This window comes from Protopterus annectens, chromosome 16.part0 (assembly GCF_019279795.1).
Source record: "Protopterus annectens isolate FY-2018-M chromosome 16.part0, PAN1.0, whole genome shotgun sequence".
NCBI classification, from domain to species: Eukaryota; Metazoa; Chordata; order Ceratodontiformes; family Protopteridae; genus Protopterus; species Protopterus annectens.
Genome location: NC_056750.1, coordinates 348656858 through 348675799, shown reverse-complemented (window position 1 = coordinate 348675799; position 18942 = coordinate 348656858). Strand labels below are relative to the sequence as shown.

General features: G+C 45.1%; 1 protein-coding gene across 1 annotated transcript in view; it reads left to right on the top strand.

Moving 5' to 3' along the window:
• Window positions 1–18942, top strand: part of ZDHHC12 (zinc finger DHHC-type palmitoyltransferase 12) — a 706764-nt gene that overhangs the window by 225199 nt on the left and 462623 nt on the right. The window contains exon 2 of the mRNA XM_044058703.1: window positions 9943–10079. Within this exon, the coding sequence (XP_043914638.1) occupies window positions 9943–10079 (137 nt within the window). The remainder of the gene's footprint in view (window positions 1–9942; window positions 10080–18942) is intronic.

Below are 18942 nucleotides of genomic sequence, written 5' to 3'. Positions count from 1 at the left end.
ACCCAGATTTGATGAATATGCTTCACCTCAAAAAATCTAGATCCCTCAGAACCACAAGGGTGGGAGACTTAAACCTTAACACGGTTATAAATAGAACGTGCTGGAGGGACAGATTCATCACCCAGAGACTCCCTATGCTGTGGAACAAAATCCCGGTACATGTGAGGCAGAGCACCTCGCTGGCCTTGTTCAAGAGGAATCTTGACCAATGGATGGGAGATCGCAGATATACCCCAGGGATTACTTCAGTGTCGCTGCTTGACAGAGGCACAGAAAAATGATAGGCATAGTTTTTATTCAAACTAAAGGGGTGGCGAAAGCCACATAACTATGGGCTAGGCTTATAAATGCCCTTGGGCAGATAGCCTAGTATGAACCTATGAACCTATTTTAGACCTATCCATCCTAAACACATATTTACAGGTACCAAAATTCAAGATGCTCACACTACAGCAGCTTCTTCCCATGCTGGGCAAGGAGTCTTGGCTGGTAACATTGGACCTCAAGGAGGCATACCTGCATGTCCCTGTAAGACAAGATTGCAGAAGATACCTCAGATTTCTTGCAGGTTCAACCCATTATCAATTCTCTGCATTGCCCTTTGGCTTATCTACTGTGCCCAGAGTGTTTATGAAATGCCTGGCATCAGTAATTGCCTTCTGCAGACTTCAAGGAATACAAATATACCCATATCTGGACGACTGCCTGATCCAAGCGGACAGCAAGGACATACTTCTGAAACACCTGGTGTTTGCAATAAAACTGTTGAACGTTCTGGGATACACAGTCTGCAAAAAGAATTCAAAACTAATACCCTCTCAAACAATAAATCTGAAGTAGGAGATTCATTTGTCTGCAACCTGTGGGTTATGGATCCGATATCGGATCCGAACCGGCATGGTTTTCCAGCTATGGATCCAAGCTCTGAGCTCCTCCCCTCACCCATAATGCCCTGCTCTACCCTCATGACCCCAGATCTTGTTTGCCGCGCATGGTGACTGGATTTGTTTCTCAAGCTCTCAAGCTAAGTGCTAGTTTAAGTGTTAAATTTCAGAATTTTAAAGTTGTTATTGATTTTTTGTGTGAAAGTGTAGGTTCCTCCTTTGATATATTTACTTTTTAGAGTTAATCTAAAAGTTTTATCCCTCCCCTCGCTGTTGGCGTAGTGTGTGTGTGTTGGGCCTGTGAGTGTATTTTTGTTGTTTAGTTACTTTTAGTTTTAGTAACTTCTGTGTTAGATTGGGATGGCAGACCAAGCCAAATCTATCTTCTCTAAATGCTTCGTGTGTGGCCATTAGCTTTCCCCAGCTGATGGCCACACTCGTGTGTTAGATGCCTGGGGTTGAACACCTCACATCTGGTTGTTCCATTTGTGCAGGGTTCAACCCCAGGGCATTGAAGGAGCGGAGGTCCAAGCTTGTTCTGGCGGGCCTTTTACCGCCGGACTCGGCTCGCCTCCGCTCCTTCGGGAGTAACCGTGCTCACGGTTATCCTCTGCGGCACCCCTCCTCCTCCTGGGACTCAACCTCCCGCTTCTGGTTCGGAGGAGAGGGATGCTAGAAAAAGGACCGGAGGGAGAAGCACCATAAGCGGCGGGCCGAGACCTCTGTTTCGCCCCGCCAGCCAAGCGGCTTCTCCCGGCCCGCTGTCGGCTCCATCGTCGGCTCGGTCTCCTCCTTCGGCCCGGTCTCCAGTGTGTTTTCACCGGGACCTGAGGAGGAGGAGACCCGATCTCCGCCGAGGCTATCGAGGAGGCACTCCAGGCCTACCTCGGTAGCTTCCGAGATCCACGATAGCCTTCGATGCTGATCTGGACCGGATGATGAGAAGGTTCATCCAGGCCCAGATGCAGATGGGAGTGTTTGCCTCCCCTCTGGGGAGCTCAACACCCTTTTCAAACCGATTGCTCCTTCTCCGACCCGCTATCCGGGTTCGGAGCAGCTGGAGCCGAGCAGCTTCGGGGGTGGGTCGGTGCCGATAGTACTTTGTACTTCGGATCCGACCCTGCCCTCGAGTGCATCGGATCCGAGCCTCGGATCCGGGGGGATCAGTGCTCCTTCGGCGCCGTCTGTGTCGGAGCGCACTGTCCCTTCGGATCCGAGCGCCGGGCGCCGCTCGATCCACTCTTCGGATCCGAGGGGAGCCGATTGTCGGATCCTTTGGTCGAGGTCGGCTCCTTCGGCTTTGATGTAGTGGAGAGGGCCCTGTTGAGGGTCTCCGGACCCCCGGCACTTGTTTCGGCTCCGTCCTGCGCTCCCTCTGCACTGGGACAGGCTTCCACCATCCGGCCCTTGGGACAGCCCGCTTCTGTGCCCCAAGCTGCTCCAATGGAACAAGTTGCTGCTTGCGAGGAGTCCTCTGACAGCCCCCCAGAGGATGTTCCTCGCAAGCATGCAAAAGGAGGCACATTGACTCCCCAGAGTCTCTCACGGAAGACACGGACTTGGAGGAAGGGGAAGGCTCCCCACGGTCACCCCCCGAGGATGTCTCATTTGGAGACATCATGGAAATGCTCCGTATAAGGGGGGGGTGGTCTGCCCCCAAGTCTTCCTCGGACGAGTCCGTGTTCTTGGAGGCATTTGAAGCGGGCCCGTCTACCTCTTGGGTGTCCCTCCTGCCGACCCCCTGGTGGACCTCATTACCACCAGGGCGTGGAAGGAACCGGACACCGTGGAGCCAATTCCTAAGAGGCCCGATAGGATCCTCAGCCCACCGTCCGACCGTGCCCATTGGAGTAAGGGGCCTCCGGTAGATGCCATGTTGACGGCGGCGGCCACCAAGAGGGAACTTGCTCAGGAGAGTCCCTCAGTCCATCCCCCGAGCAAGGAGTCTCGGATAATGGACCGCTTGGGGAAGCGGATGTTTAGTTCAGCGACCTTCTCGGTAAGGGTGCTGAACTACCTGGCACACGTCATTAGGATGCAGCGAGATCTCATTAAAGAATACGCTGCTTCTCCCCCAGAGTCCATGTCGGAGGAGGACAGGGTTCTGCACTCCACCCGCATGGCCACTCTTAGATCAGTTACTAATACCTCTATGCGGCTACTCTCCCAAGCTACGGAAGGCGCCGCTAGAGCCGCAGGGGCAGGCCTAGTCACTAGACGTCAGGCCTGGCTCCATCACTGCGATTTTTCTGAGCCCTTCAAAGCGTCGTTTGTGAACGCCCCCTTCGATGGTTCTGCCCTCTTTGGCAAAACCGTTCACGAAACCTTGACCCAGAGCGAGAAGGACGGGAAGACGCTGTCTGCCGTCGGAATCCGCTTCTCTGCACCCCAGAGGCCCTACTCTAGGAACCAAAAGGGTCAGAAGAAGATGTGGTTCCGGAAGTCGCAGCAGTCCCAGCCTGCTCCGGACAACCAGTCCTTCCGTGGCAGAGGAGGACAGGGAGGACGCCGCCCTAGAGGCAGAGGGGCTCCCAGAAACTTCGGGTCCAGAGAACCTTTCTCTGAACGGCCCGCGCAGCAACCCTGAGGGGTTGCCCGGCTGCTCCACTCTGGAGGCAGTCGGAGGACGTTTTTCGGGGCACCTAGCGGCATGGGAGTCCATAACATCAGACCGCTGGGTTCTCCAAATCATATCCAGAGGATACCGCATCCCTTTTCTTCACTTTCCAAAGTTGAAGTCCCTCCCAGACGCTCCACCCGGTCAACGGGAGGCCGCTTTGGCAGAAATTGGCCATCTGCTAAAGAAAAGAGCCATCCAGCCCGTCCCCCCAGATCGGATCAGGGTTCTACTCCAGGTTCTTTTAGTGCCAAAGAAGACGGGGAACTAAGACCAATTCTAGACCTTTCTCTCTTGAATCTGGCAGTTCCCAAGGAAAAATTCAATGGTCACTCTGCAGTCTATTCTCCCCCTTCTGGGAGAAAATCACTGGATGTGCTCTATAGACCTCAAAGATGCGTACTACCACATCCTGATGGACAGGCGCTCCAGGAGGTTCCTCCGCTTCCGGCTGGGAGCCAGTCACTACCAGTTCCGGGTCCTTCCCTTTGGTCTCACCACAGCCCCCAGGGTGTTCACCAAAGTATTAGCGGTGGTAGCGGCCCACCTGAGGCTTCAGGGGGTGCAGGTCTTTCCCTACCTGGACGACTGGCTTCTTACCGCCCAACAAGGCATCTACTATTATTGGCGAGACTCCTTTCTCCATCTTGCTCCCTTTCTGGGCATTACAATAAATACAAAGAAATCCAACCTGGTGCCCACACAGCTCTTAGATTTTATAGGGGCCAGGCTAGACACAAGGAGTTTACGAGCCTTCCTCACTGCGGACAGAGTTCAAAATCTGCAGCTCCAGGTGCGGGCCATTCTCCACTCAAGTTCTGTTCCGGGAGTTGGTCCTGAGAGCTCTAGGGTCCATGGCGTCTGCTATAGCACTTCTCCCTCTTGCCAGGCTCAATATGCGCATCCTCCAGTGGACTCTCTTAGTGCAGTGGTCATACCTTGCTCTCCCTATGCATCATCCCATTGCGATCAGCAAGGCTTGCAAGCGGTCCCTCCTGTGGTGGCTTCACTCTCCAGATCTCCACGGAGGCCGCCCATTTTGTCCTTCTCCCCCCCTCGCCACGGTGACCACGGACGCCTCCCGCCTCGGGTGGGGGGGGGGCATTTTGCGGGCCGGACCGTCCAAGGCACGTGGAACGATACAGAGACCTCACTGCATATCAACGTTCTAGAGATGAGAGCAGTGCTCTTAGCGTTGCTAGCACTTCAGGACTTTCTTCCCTTTGAATCGCACTTGTTCCCATCGGACAACATGTCTGTGGTCTGGTACATCAACAAGCAAGGGGGGAACAATGTCTTACCCCCTTTGTCGAGAAGCCATGAGAGTTTGGGAATGGGCAATCTCCACCAACCGCTTTCTAATAGCAACGCGCATTCCGGGTCGGTCCAACATCCTAACAGACAAGCTCAGTCGCACCATTCTGTCCCCTTACGAGTGGTCTCTCAATTTTCAAGTAGCGGAACGCATATTCGCACGGTGGGGAACTCCTTCATGCGATCTTTTTGCCTCTCCCTCAAACACCAAGTGCGACAGTTTTTTTGCTCTGATACCCCCTCCAGGAGGTTCTCCAAGAGACTGCTTGGCCACCCGGTCTTCTTTACGCTTATCCACCCTTGCCTCTGATGCTCCAAGTTCTTCAGAAAGCCTCTCGGGTGGGTTGCAGAATGATTCTCATTGCTCCGTTCTGGCCTCGACAGATCTGGTTCCCCTTTCTAAGGTCTCACTCGGTGAATCCTCCTTGGATTCTAGATCCCATTCCGGATCTGATATCCCATCCATCCTGCATACCTCCTCCGAACCTGGACAACCTGAAGCTGACCGCTTGGCTGCTCCAGTTCCACTCTTGATTAGGACTCCCGGTATTTCGTCACCTGTTAAGGCAATACTGGTGGCAGCTCATAAACCGTCCACTAGGAAAGTCTACCGCAGCAAGTGGAAACGGTTTTCTTTGTGGGCGGAGCGGCAAGGCCTGAATCCCTTCACGGTTCCTCTCCCCTTAGTGCTTGACTTTCTAACCACTCTTTTTAACGATGGTGCCAGCAGTTCCACAGTCAAAATACAACTAGCGGCAATTTCTCATTATCACATTGGACATGACTCTAATCCTCTTATGTCAGCCAAGTTGTGTAAAATTTTCCTTAAAGGTACTTTTCTTCTCAGGCCCCCTGTAAAACAAGCGGTTCCTCCTTGGGACCTCTCTTTGGTTCTCCAGGCTTTGACTGCCCCCTTCAACCAGCTGCTACGGTGGATCTCAAATTCTTGTCTTACAAGACAGCCTTTTTGGTAGCCATTACATCGGCCAAGAGAGTTTCAGAGCTTCAAGCATTATCAGCTAAACCTCCTTACTTGGTATTTCATCCGGACCGTGTTTACCTCAGGACCAACCCGTCCTTTCTTCCTAAAGTTGCTTCTGAAGCAAACATTAATCAGTCCATTAACCTCCCTGTTTTCTTCCCTAAATATGAAAACAAAGGTGAATACAAGCTTCACTCATTAGATGTCCACAGGCAACTTAGATTTTATCTAAACAGAACGGCTGGTCATAGGCAATCCGACCAGTTGTTTATTTCCTTTGCTAAATTTAATTTGGGCAAGCCAATTTCTAAAGTTTCTCTGTCTCGCTGGATTTCACAGTGCATCTTATTGGCTTATCAAGCTTCAGGAAGGCCCGCACCGGAGGGTGTACATGCCCATTCAACCCGGTCAGTATCTACCTCGGCAGCCTTTAAGGCTAGGATTCCTCTAGATGATATTTGTGCAGCAGCCACGTGGGCTTCATCTCATACTTTTATTTCCTACTATAAGTTGGATCTTGCATCTAGGGGTAGAGCATCATTTGGCTCATGGGTGCTCGGAATATCCTTCCATGATGGCGCCCAAGATTCAGGTAGCTGGGGACTCTGTCCCACAGGTTGCAGACAAATGAATCTCCTACTTCAGATTTAGAAGTTATGTACTCACCATAACGTTCCATCTGAGTAGGTGTATTCATTTGTCTGCAACCATCCCGCCCTCCTATCCCCCTGGCCTTTCAGTTTCCTGCATATTATCTGTTACCCTTTTCAGGGTGTTCTTGCTGTTGGCAAACTCGATCTGAGGTCATGAGGGTAGAGCAGGGCATTATGGGTGAGGGGAGGAGCTGAGAGCTTGGATCCATAGCTGGAAAACCATGCCGGTTCGGATCCGATATCGGATCCATAACCCACAGGTTGCAGACAAATGAATACACCTACTCAGATGGAACGTTATGGTGAGTACATAACTTCTAATTTTCCTGGGTGCCAGCTTGAATACAAACAACCAGATGGCCTACCTCACGCCAGACAAACAAGGGCAACTATCTCAATACTTCAGCAAAATAGCAAACTTCACCAGGCTGACTGCAAGGAAAGTCCTGCAGGCTCTGGGATTCATGGCATCTTGCATCCTGCTGATCCCATGTGCAAAGCTGCATATGAGGAAACTTCAGTGGTACCTAAAAAACATATGGTCTCAACACAGCCACAGTTTGGAAACAATTATACCACTCATTCCATGTCTTCAAAAGGAATTTCTGTGGTGGGCTCAAGCATGCCAAAGAAACATAGGTCTCCCTTTCTGCATACCTCAAGCAACTCAAATCATCACAACAGACGCCTCGGACTACGCCTGGGGGGCACACATGACAGATCAGTGCATTCAGGGAAAATGGTCCCAAAAAGAGAAGCACCTACACATCAACCAAAAGGAAATGCTAGCAGTGCAAAATGCTATTATGGCCTTCAAAGACCTACTGCATCCAGGCCAGCTATTGATAAGGACAGACAACACCACAGTGATGTGGTACATAAACAAACAGGGGGGAACTCATTCATACCCCCTGTGCAGACTAGCCATGACCCTTTGGAACACAGCTCTAGAATTGCAAATCCAACTTTAGGCACAATTCCTGCCAGGGAAGGAAAACACACTGGCAGACAGCCTAAGCAGAAATATGACAGATCCACACGAATGGAAGTTGCATCCTCAAGTTTTCGCAATGATAACTCAGGCATGGGGACAGCCAGACATAGATCTCTTTGCTACCCACAGAAATTACCAAGTGAAAAAATTTTGCTCAAGGACCTACCATCCACAGGCCTGGAAAGTGGACGCACTTTCTTTCAATTGGACAACATTGACAGTCTATGCCTTTCCGCCTCTCCCTCTGCTGCCCAAAGTTCTATTAAAAGCCAGAGCAGAGAGGCCCAAAATGATTCTCATTGCTCCAGACTGGCCGCGACAGTACTGGTATCCACTCCTGAAGAGCCTCACGCATTCCCCACCATGGATCCTACCTCTAGTGCCTCTTCTGTTGTCCCAGCACAACTTCAAAACCCTTCACAGCCAGCTCAAAACCATAAATCTAGCTGCATGGAGAATCCCTTGAATTTCCAACAGACCCTCCTCTCCAAGGAGGTGCAGGATGTCATCTTGGAGGCCAGAAGACCTTCTACTAGAAAAGCCTACTCTGCCAAATGGAAACGGTTTTGTGCCTGGAATCAGAAAAAGGGCCAGAATCCTTGGGTAATAAATTTACCTCAAATTTTACAGTATCTAGCTGAGATGTTAAACAGTGGACTTTCCTTCTCCTCCATCAAAATCCATGCTTCAGCCATTTCTGCACAATACAACACAGATCCTCCTTTATTCTCTCATCCTCTCTTAAGACAGTTGCTCAGAGGGGCTAAGAATATAAACCCCCCAAGGAAACCACCAGTCCCTGCTTGGGACCTCAACTTCATATTGGAAAAGCTGACCCTTCCTCCATTTGAGCCAGCTGCTTCAACAGAACTACAATACTTGTCATGGAAAACAGCCTTCCTTCTGGCTATCACCTCAGCACGCAGGGTTTCGGAACTACAGGCCCTCATGGCTGTGCAACCTTTCATCATTTTCCATCAGGACAGAGTTTCCTTGCGAACCAACCCTACCTTTATGCCAAAGGTAGTATCCAGTGTAGCCTTGAATCAGTCTATTCACTTACCTACCTTTTACCCTAACCCACAAAACAAAGGGGAAAGACTACTGCATTCCTTGGACATTCACAGACAACTTCGTTATTATTTGGACAGGACAAAGCCATTCAAGAAATCCGAGCAACTCTTTGTGTCCTATGCTACAGGTGCTCAAGGAAAGGCTATCTCCAAACAGACAATCTCAAAATGGATAGCCCACTGCATACGCTTTTGTTACTCATTTCATGGAAAAGCTGTGCCTTCAAGCATCAGATCCCACTCCACAAGGGCCACAGCTACCTCTGCAGCTTTCCTCAGGGGGGTTCCTACCAAGGACATTTTGGAAGCAGCCACTTTCTCCAAACACGATCACCTTCCACTTTACTCTAAATCTAGAGTGGGATTTGCCACAGCTGTCTTGCAGGGCATCCTTGCTCCTCCTAGTTCCACTTAGTCCCTGCCACCCCTACTTAGCTTTGGGATTCTACCAATCTGTTATGACTGCAGCTGTATGCACGATGAACATAGTACACTTTTGTACCTACCATAAATGTAGATGTTCGAGTGTTCATACAGCTGCAGTCCAGGTTTCCCTCCCTCCATCCCCTCTTAGGACAGGCCTTATGACAAACACCTTCTCATACAACCTATTTGGGGCATTCTTTTATGGTGTATTTGCTTGCAAACTACTGTTTTTTGATTATTCTATATTGCATGATTATATAAGTTTATGTTTTGCCTTCCTTCTGGGGGCACCTGACATCTGGGTCAAGAAAAACTGAAGAAGATGGCGTCGGCTGGCTCTTTTATACCCCTGCCGCACTGACGTCAGGGAAGAAGCGACGACAACCGACGCCGGACCTAGACTTTGGAATTCGGCCGACCAAGGACCCGCCTGACGGCAGGATAACCCATCTGTTATGACTGCAGCTGTATGAGCACTCGAACATCTACATTTATGGTAGGTACAAAACTGTACTTTTTAGGGTGTGCAAAGTCATTGCATTGTGTAATTTGTATTATATCTAGTTGCCTGATATGTATTCACAATAATTTTACTTGTTTCTTGGTGTCATATTATGGCCATGAATGTTTCATTTAGTATAACATGATTTAGTTGTTATTTTGAAAAGTGAGTTGGTGGAATGATCCCCAGGCACCCTTTTCAGCCACAACCTGAGCTGAAGATAAAGTACAAGTAACATACAAAGCCAGAGTGTGTGTAGAGGAGAGCAAAACCTAAACTAGCAGCATCCTAGAATATTTAATAATTTGCAGTACTTTGAACTGGAGTGCTCAGTCACAGGTGCATATTTTAACGCATGTTTGAGAATATGTATAGTCAAGATTCTTACAGCTGGAAAGGTCTTCATTTGACCAGGTATGAAGCTTGGTATGACTATGCAGTTCGTAGGACATATTTAATTTTCTTTGTGGCTAATTGTGCAATTATTTTCTTCCTAGATCTTCAGAAACAAGTGGAGAGAGGTGACCTTCTGCAGCCAGTGGTGTTTGTACTGCTGGTCCTTGTGTCAGTGCTGCTTTACTTCCTAGTGTCCCTCATGGATCCAGGATATGTTCTCACAGATCCAGAGGTTAAGGTAAGCCATAAGCATGAACTACTGCACACTTCTATACATTTAAAAAATAATAGCATTTCCTTAGGGGCATCTAAAGTATCCCCAAACTAACATTCACTTATGCATGCCTGTAAAGAGAATTGTTTATATTTTCCTGGTGAGATTGGTACATTTGTTACCCTATAAGAAATGTTTTCCTGAAGTGATTGACAGATGCCATTTTTTTAGTAGAACTGGGAGTTGGCGAAATGAATGAGAAGTTTCTTTTAAGAGTTATGATAATACTTGAAAATCTCATGACTTGAATTGTCAATTCCCAGAAATGTGGAGACTGGATGGACAAAAATCTAGACTTGCATAGGTGACTCATCACTTGTTTTAACCAAATGTGGTTTAAACAAAGCAATTCCAGCTTGAATCCTTTATGCTTATCTTTAATAAGTATGCCAAGTAATCTTTGACACGGATCTTCCATAAGAAGTTGTGACAACGGCCCATTTAAGTAATCTGTATGCTAGTATCTAAAACACTCGTTCCTGTACAACTATTTTTCCCTTTTTGTTTATATTTGTGTGTGTGTATACATTTATGCATACATATATTCACAGTTTGCAATTTTTCAGAATATTCATATTTCTCTAAGGTATAATGATCTTGCAGTCTGTATATACAGGTATTTGGGGTTACCTCCTGCAAAAAAAAAAAAAAAAAAAAAAAAAAAGATTAAAGGGAAACAGTGTTCCTCAGCATTCATACTTCTGTATTTTCAGTCTTTTTTGCTGTCTCTCTGGACTCTGCCAATCATTTTCCAGTATCCCTTATTGCCCCTTGGCTTGTCTACTGTCTCTAGTTCTTAAACTGCTTTATTCAAGCAGACTCTATCAAGGTAATTCAGGCCTTGAATTTCACCCTAGCATATTTTCAGAGATTAGGTTTGTGTGTATGTCTGTCTTTCTCTCTCAGCCTCAAAAAGTCAAATTTGACCCAGTAATGAAAGTACTGCTTGGGGGGGGGGGGGGGGGTATTATTGGACACTGAACTGCGGAGAGAGTTTTCCTCTCAGAGGGCAAGGTATTATCCCTGACCCTCTTTCTCCAAACACCCCCTGAGAAGGATATGATAATGGTTTATAGGTTCATGGGTAAGTGCTAGGCTAGTTGCCCTTGAGGACCATTTTAAGTCTAGCCAGTTTCCCTTTTTGTGCTCGAATTAACCTATCCTGTTTGGTTAGAGACTGTCCTTACCCATCTCATGGTTGATAATTATATATTACTCCTAAGGAGAATAACTGGGGTCGTACCATTGATAATTTGAAGGGACCCATTCATGGGAGAAAGCATTTAGGAGCTGCCTCTGTCTATGAGTAGTACAGAGGGTAGTCTTGGGGTAAATTTTCTGTTTCCCATCCATAGGTCTAAGTTGCAGTTGAATATGGACATGGATGAACTATGCTTTATGTGGATGTCTTTCCCAGAACAGCAGTATCCTCTGCAAGATAAACCTGTCCCTCCAAACCATTCTCTTGATGTTGCAGAAGAGGTTTTGATTCCCAAACCAAGTATTTCTGATGTAATTTGACTTGTTAATGTGCAGTAAATCCATCAGTATTGGGTTGGAGGATGCCTTGAATGCCAGACACAGGTCACCTCTTAGCAGTCTGTAGGTTACAGAGTATAGTAATTAGGGCTTTGAGTTGGTCCATGTAGGACATGTTTAGGCCCTGTATCCTTTTATTAAGGTATCTCTGTGGGTGTTCCAGTTGTTGCATGTGTCTGGACAGGTACAAGCTATTGGGGGCATTATAAAGGGAAGAGAGTTTATCAGTGTTCCTGTGTTCATAGCATCATGCATACTCATGGTTTCATTGGCAAGACTGGACTTGAGGAGGTTGCCATGATACTTTAGAAACAGATGGTGTTAATATTTTCAGTCACTGGAATGCACCCCCCCCCATTTCCTGTTCTGCATTGAATACGAACTCTCATGGTGGGAATTGCAGGCACAGCTCAATTTAGGGGTACCTTTCAGGTTAGTCCAGGGACACTGTATGGACTAGATACATATGACAAGAACATGAGAAAGAAACGCTCGTTTTTTAAAGAAATGGTAGCTGTTATCTTGGCATTAAAAACATTCGAGCAGATTTGGCACAGGACCCCTTTAAATTCTTATGGACAACACTACAGTTGTGGTGCAAAAACAAACAAGGGAGTACCCATTTGTGCAGGTTAGCAGTACAGGAATGAGAGATTGCCAAGAGTCAGGCCTGGCCATCAGACTGATCTACACTCCCTATAAGCAGAATGTCTTGGCAGAGAGGCTAAGCAGATCCCAGTTAGAGCCACACAAGTGGTGTTGAGCAGGGGAAACTTTCCTGTATCTGGTTTACAATTTGGATATGTCAGAAGTAAACCTTCTTGTTTCCTTAGAAAATAGGCAACTGAGAAATTTCTACTGCAGAACAGCATCTCCAGCTGTACACTTTCCCTCTTATATAAGTTCATAGCTGTGTACTACACAATCCACCACTAGGGACTTTTTAAGCCTAGCCAAGCATCCCAGATCTCTGACAAGTTCTGGTGTTTTTGATAAGTGTAAGAAGGGGCTTGGGAGAGGAAACATTTACATACAGAGCCTGGGTGACAAACCATTTACAGGATGCCCATGTCCATTAGAGACGTAGGTGCCAAACCAGGGATGAATTTCCTGTTCCCCATCCAGTTCTCCAAGTTACATTTGAGTTGGGTTGCTTTACAAGGATGGGGAGGCTGTCCAGAGAAGGGATAGTCTCTGGGATACATACCTGTCTCTCCAGCAAGTCCAGTTTATATCACAAGCAAGGCTTTAATCTTTGGAACAGGTAATTCTAGTACTGTTTGTTTTGTGGATGTACAGGAGATCCATCAGGTGGGGTTTGACAATGCCTTGTATGCCAGGCATAGATCTCCCCTCAACAGCCTGTAGAAGACAGAATACAATGACAGGGCTTTGAGGCAGTCTGCACAGGACATGTTGCTTACACCTTATATTCTTTTAGTGAGGAGCCTCTGTGAATGTTCAGTTTTTGGATGTGCCAGGTTAGGTACATACTTAAGGGGATGTTTTACTCACTGATATGTCTGATGAGTGCTGAATAAAGTGGAACAATGACTTTTTGGATCTACATGCCATATCTTTGTTTATAAGTTGCACAGCATAGAATTATTTCCTCATTACTGTTGACACGTGATGGTCAAAGGCAAGATTACTGTCTGTGTATGTCCAAGTCCCTACTGGGTTGACTCTTAGGGGTGTAATGATAGTTACTAGTGGTGGATGACTTCCTGAAGGATGCTATTATGCATTTCTTGGTATTTTGTTTGAGTCCATGGCTTTGACACAAGTTATTTGTCTGTGTCAGCCTTTCCTGGAGAACATTAGTGTCACTGGGGACTATGTGACTGCTTCTAATTTGCAGTTGTCTGCAGATTTGGTCAGCCAGAGGCCCTTTTCTTTTGAGATGTAGATGCCAAAAAGAAACAGTTCCAGGACTGATCCCTGAGGGTTGGTGCTTATGACTGGCCTCTTTGTAGAGGTAGACTCCCAAATTCTAGGTTCCTGGGTCCTGTTTGCGAGCCAGGTGGCTGTCCACCAGGTGACAAAAGGGTTTATACCCAATATCTTGAGTTTGACAACAATACCCTAGTGGGGTATTGTATCATATGCCTTGGCCAGGTAAAGGTAGGCAGTGTGAACCATTTTACTCTCATCCATTGCTTTGTTGATCTTCTCATAGAAGTCTACCAGGTTGAGTAGGCATGACCTGCCCCTGATAAAACCATATTAGGTTGGGTACAGTATCTGGACGTTTCCTATGTTGTTATTTATAATTTCCATGATAATTCTTTCCATGGCTTTGCATATGAGACTAGTGAGACTTATGGGCCTGTAGTTTCCAGGGTCTGTAGATGGCCCACCTTTGTGTAGTGGGATGACTGTTGCTGTTCTCCATTCATTAGGCACAAAGCCTGTTTGGAGGCTACAGTTATACAGCAATTCCAGAGGGCCTTGATAGTTTGTTTCATTTCATTTAGAGTACATCCTGGGATATTGTCTAGGCCTATCGATGCAGTGTTCTTGGCCATAGAGAGAGAGCATTATAGTTTCATAGGTGTGTACTAGGCTAATGGCCCTGGAGCCTTTACAAGCCTAGCCCATAGGATTACCCTGGCATCGTGCCACCCAGCCTTAGTTCCCAGTGCCTCTGTCGAGCAGAGTGATCCCTGGGGTGAATTTTCTATTTTTCATCCACTCATCAAGATTTCTCTTGAAGAGGGCCAGTGAGGTGTTCTGTTTGACATGTAAGGGAAGTCTATTCCATAGCATGGGCAGTCTCTGGGTTATGAACCTGTCCCTCCAGCTTGTTCTGTTGATTGTGGTATTGAGGTTGAGGTCTCTGGAGCGTGTGGTGTGGATGGATTGGGATTTCTTTAGATGTAGCATTTCTAACAGAGCTGGATCAGACATGGATTTGCTAGTGATAGTATTGAGAGTTACATTTGATGGTATTTCCTAAGGTGACATTGAGGGAGAGAGAGAGGTGATTAGAGCTGAATTTGTATGCCGGTAAATTTGTTGCATCTCCTGGCTCAATATAGGTGGCTCCATTAACAATGAGCTCTGGACACAATTGTGTATTAACTTTGAAGTTGCAGACGTAGCTTTAGAATGCATTGTGGTTGCCCTTGGCACGGGAGACCAAATTTACTTGGCTTTGGTAGACTTTATTTTTCCTCTGAGTTGTCTGTTTTGCTTTAATGCAGCTGGGTGCTACATCTTCTAACCATGGCTTTATTCCTTTTATTGTAGAACCTATTGATGATTCTACCATGGTGGATTGTTTTTTTGAGGTAGTACTTATTTCTGTTGAGTACAGCTGCATTTATGCAGCTATTAACATGCTGGGTGTACAAGGTTTCTTTGAACAGTTTTACATAGGCATTAGTGTTCTCAGGATTTATGGGAGCTTGAACTTTTGCCAGGCTGTTACTTAATAGCAGTAAGTTAACCTTAGAGTAATTCTTGAACATCTCAGTTTTAGCTGAGGATCTGGGTTTTATTTTGCCTTCAGAGGAGACCATTTTTTTGTTCTGAACCTACCACATAGGTCATTACACTAGGGGGTGTGCAGCACTGTTTTGTAAAGGTCTCATAGATAACTCAGGACTAGTGACTGACTATGTTCAGATCCTGGTCCCTGGAGAGGCATCAAGGAAGAATCTTTTTTCCATTTTGCTAGGTAAAATTTTCTTGTGTTTGTATTCCTAGCCTATGCATATGTAAAACTGTTCAAAGAAACCTTATACACCCAGCAGGTTGTGCAGTAAATCCAGTATGTTTGTGTCCCTGATTGACGTATTGACAATCTAGTCCAGGTAGTTTGTATTTATAAAATCCAGGAACCTCTGTGCACATTCGGTGTTGTATACAATTCCCTGTTAATAGTGGGGTAATTAAAGTTGCCCATGAATATGGTATTGGGTTGGATGGTGAGTGTTTAAGGTAAACTTAAATACATGTTATGGGTTTATTGGGTCATAGTGAAGAAGCGATAGCTTGCAAAGAAATGGTATGGGATTTTCCCTAAGGTGATTTGAGCATAGAGAAGCTCAAGTGCATTGTCCTGTTTGACCAGCCTTGAGGTACATTTATTTTTGATGTAAATCGAGACACCTCCAGCTTTAGTCCCCGTCTGTGTAGTAGCTGGTCTAAATGTGTGGAAGGCATTATAGCCTTGCACTGCCAGTGTGCTCTGTGTGGCTTTAAACCATGTGTTGATGTCTGCACAGAAGTCAGCATTCTCTAGGGTGAGAAGAGCATTTAGCGCTGATTTAAAAAGTATTGCAGAAAACTGAGGGAGACGTGCCAGAAGTCATATTGGTTGCCCCTGTTTTACACAGGCAAATGGTTCTCCATTATGCTAATTCTAGCAAGAACAGAATCAAGAATGTTGGTGTAATGGTTAAGGTATTTGACTCACAGACACAAGGTGCAGTGTTTGATTCCCACCTTTTGGAGGGGAAATCGACTAGGCTTAGAATAGCCCTTTTAAGGCAGCTAGCCTAGTAATTAGCTGTGACTCCAAAATGGGTCCATAGTGCAATGCAGTCTGATGACCTTAAAGGTGACAGCTTGGATGATCTAGCAGACATCCCTTCTAGGCGCATATTTTCAGAGAATGTGCTAAATGTTGTGAGGAATACAAACACAAGAAAATTTTACCTAGCAAAATGGAAAAAAGATTCTTCCTTGGTGCCTCTCCAGGGACCAGGACCTGAACATAGTCCGTCACTAGTCCTGAGTTATCTATGAGACCTTTACAAAACAGGCTATCTTTAACTCATTAACACCTATGTGGTGTGAAATGTCATACCTCTAGCAGCCTGCACACATCCTGCATTCCAGAGCATTTTCTGAAAAATAAACTTAAAAAGCGTAAGATGTAATATTTTTTGAAAAATATAAGCTATTACAACTGTACAAATAGCATTGTTATCAGTTAAGAAATATTCTTTACAGTAATAATAGTTACTGCCTTCATATTATTTTCCATAAATACTGTAATGTATTATAATGCACACAAACCCCAAATTATATTTTTTCTAAACTTTCTCAAACAAATTTTCATATCTTGAAAACTGTACAGTATATTGTTAGAACATTTCTGTTAAGCTTTCACGTGACAATAAGACATGTTTGAGATATTTCCAGAAATATGAAAACAGGTATTGTATAATTAGGAATACAAATAATACTGGAAATCTCTCAAGATGTGCAGCTTACAGTGCGAATATTAGACAGTTTTCTTCAAAAACATGTAAGGTTTCACCTAATGTCGTTCAACATTTTGTAGGTCACTTTTTAAGTATGAAATGAAAATGGGAATATTGCTTAATTTCAAAATTACTAACAAACCGCTAGCAATATTTCCAGTGTAGTATATGAACCAGCATTTTCAGTGAATTGTCCTGTCTCCCGCTTTAGTATTTCATGCTATACACCTCAATAAAATGTAGATCTTTTAGTTTTGAAAATATCAACATAAATATGAATAATAAATAGCAAACAAAGATTAAATTCTCCACTACAGCTAGACCCAAAAAAGTTCTGGGCACCATAAGGAGATCTGGATGAAGGGGAGGTATGGCTGTGAACTGAAAGTATACAAAAAAAGACATTTTAGACTTGAGTTAGGTGCATGTATCTGCTATCTCTACCTGTCTACCCCTGGGTCCTCCTTTGCACTCTCAACTAAAACAAGTATTGCATCTTAGACGACCCAGGATTGAAATTATTCCACCATGGGACCTCAATTTTGTTTCAGGCAAGCTAAACTTGGCTGCCTTTAAACTAGCTGCTTTCACACCCACCCCACCCCATTTTATCTTTTTAACTTGTTAAAAAGGTAAACCCTTCTTAGGGCAACCCAGGGCTACTGTCTGGTTAAGTGACTTGCTTGGAGTCGGACAGTAGGCATATGGAGGTAGAAAGACTCAGACCTTGTACCCTTGACTAAAGGAAGCAATTCATTAAGAACTTAGAGCCTTAGTCCTCTTCACTAACCGACAGACATCTATAAACGCCTTAAAGTTTTAGGAAATCACTGAAGATTACAGTTGCAAGCTTTGTATCCTTATTTAACAAGAGACATCTTTCTTAAATGATCAGGTATGACATAAGCAATTATACATTTACATAAATGAAAACAAACAGTGTTGACATATTTCCAGGTGCAAACATTATACATCACTTATGATCTATCCAGTCATTGTCAGTCAAACATTACACAGTTTATTCAATGTCTGCCTTCCCATAAACCTCATTCCTAGCCCAAAACATTATTCTTCATGTACTGTTCCAACAATGCCCATTTTTTTGTGTTGGTTGCTCCTAGCATTTTCTAAAGATCCCCCTCCGGTTCTTTTATCACTGGTACTATATTCACTAATTCTAGTACAGTTGATTTAGACTTTGATTTCTGTTTTCTAGTAATTGCTTTTTTGACAGCCACCAGAATTAAAATCACCAAGGCCTTAATATGTCTAGGCAATTCTGATTCTGTATCACAGCTCACAAAATCATTTCCTTAGTTACAGCAATTTGCTCACCCAGTATTTCTAATGAGTAGTCTGCAGGGATTTCTTTTAAAGTATGCCAACTCACTACACTGCCAAAAAATGTCTTCCCAGTTACCTCTTTCTTCCCCATCAAACCTCCAACATTTGCACTCTACCTGAGGAAAAGTTGTTTTGAGTCTGCTTGGGCTATAAAAATACCTATGCAAACAGTTCCAAGCAAAGATTCCAAATCTTCTAGACCTTGTTGCATATTTGGGAGCCATACATATATCCTTTATTTGTTTCCTCCCAATACTTTGGTTCCTTTGCCAGTTTTCTCCAGTAAATTCCAGCCCCTCTTGCCTGTTCTCTGCAGTATCCCTATCAGCAGAATCTCCTTCTTCCATCCCTGTGTTGGCTTAGTTTTTAGAATACTTTCGGATACTTTCTGAGTACAATAATCTATTATTTATTTCTCCATGTGTTTTGGGTTTCTAATACCATGATGGGAATGGACCCCATTCCTAAGTGAAAGCATGATTAAAGTTCATGAAATTACTATTGTTTCAGTCTTTGATGTTAGCCAGAAGTACTCTTTGCAGCACCCACAATGTGCCCAGTAATGACTCCTGCAATTCGTAGAGTTACATGTATGTTGAAAATTCTTTTTATAAGACCTTTGCTCCTACTACTACTGGAACTGTCTGGGTATCTTTTTTGATATTGCTTTCGTTTCTACCTGCAAATCCTGATGATGTTTCTCTATATGCAATACACTGTAGTCACTG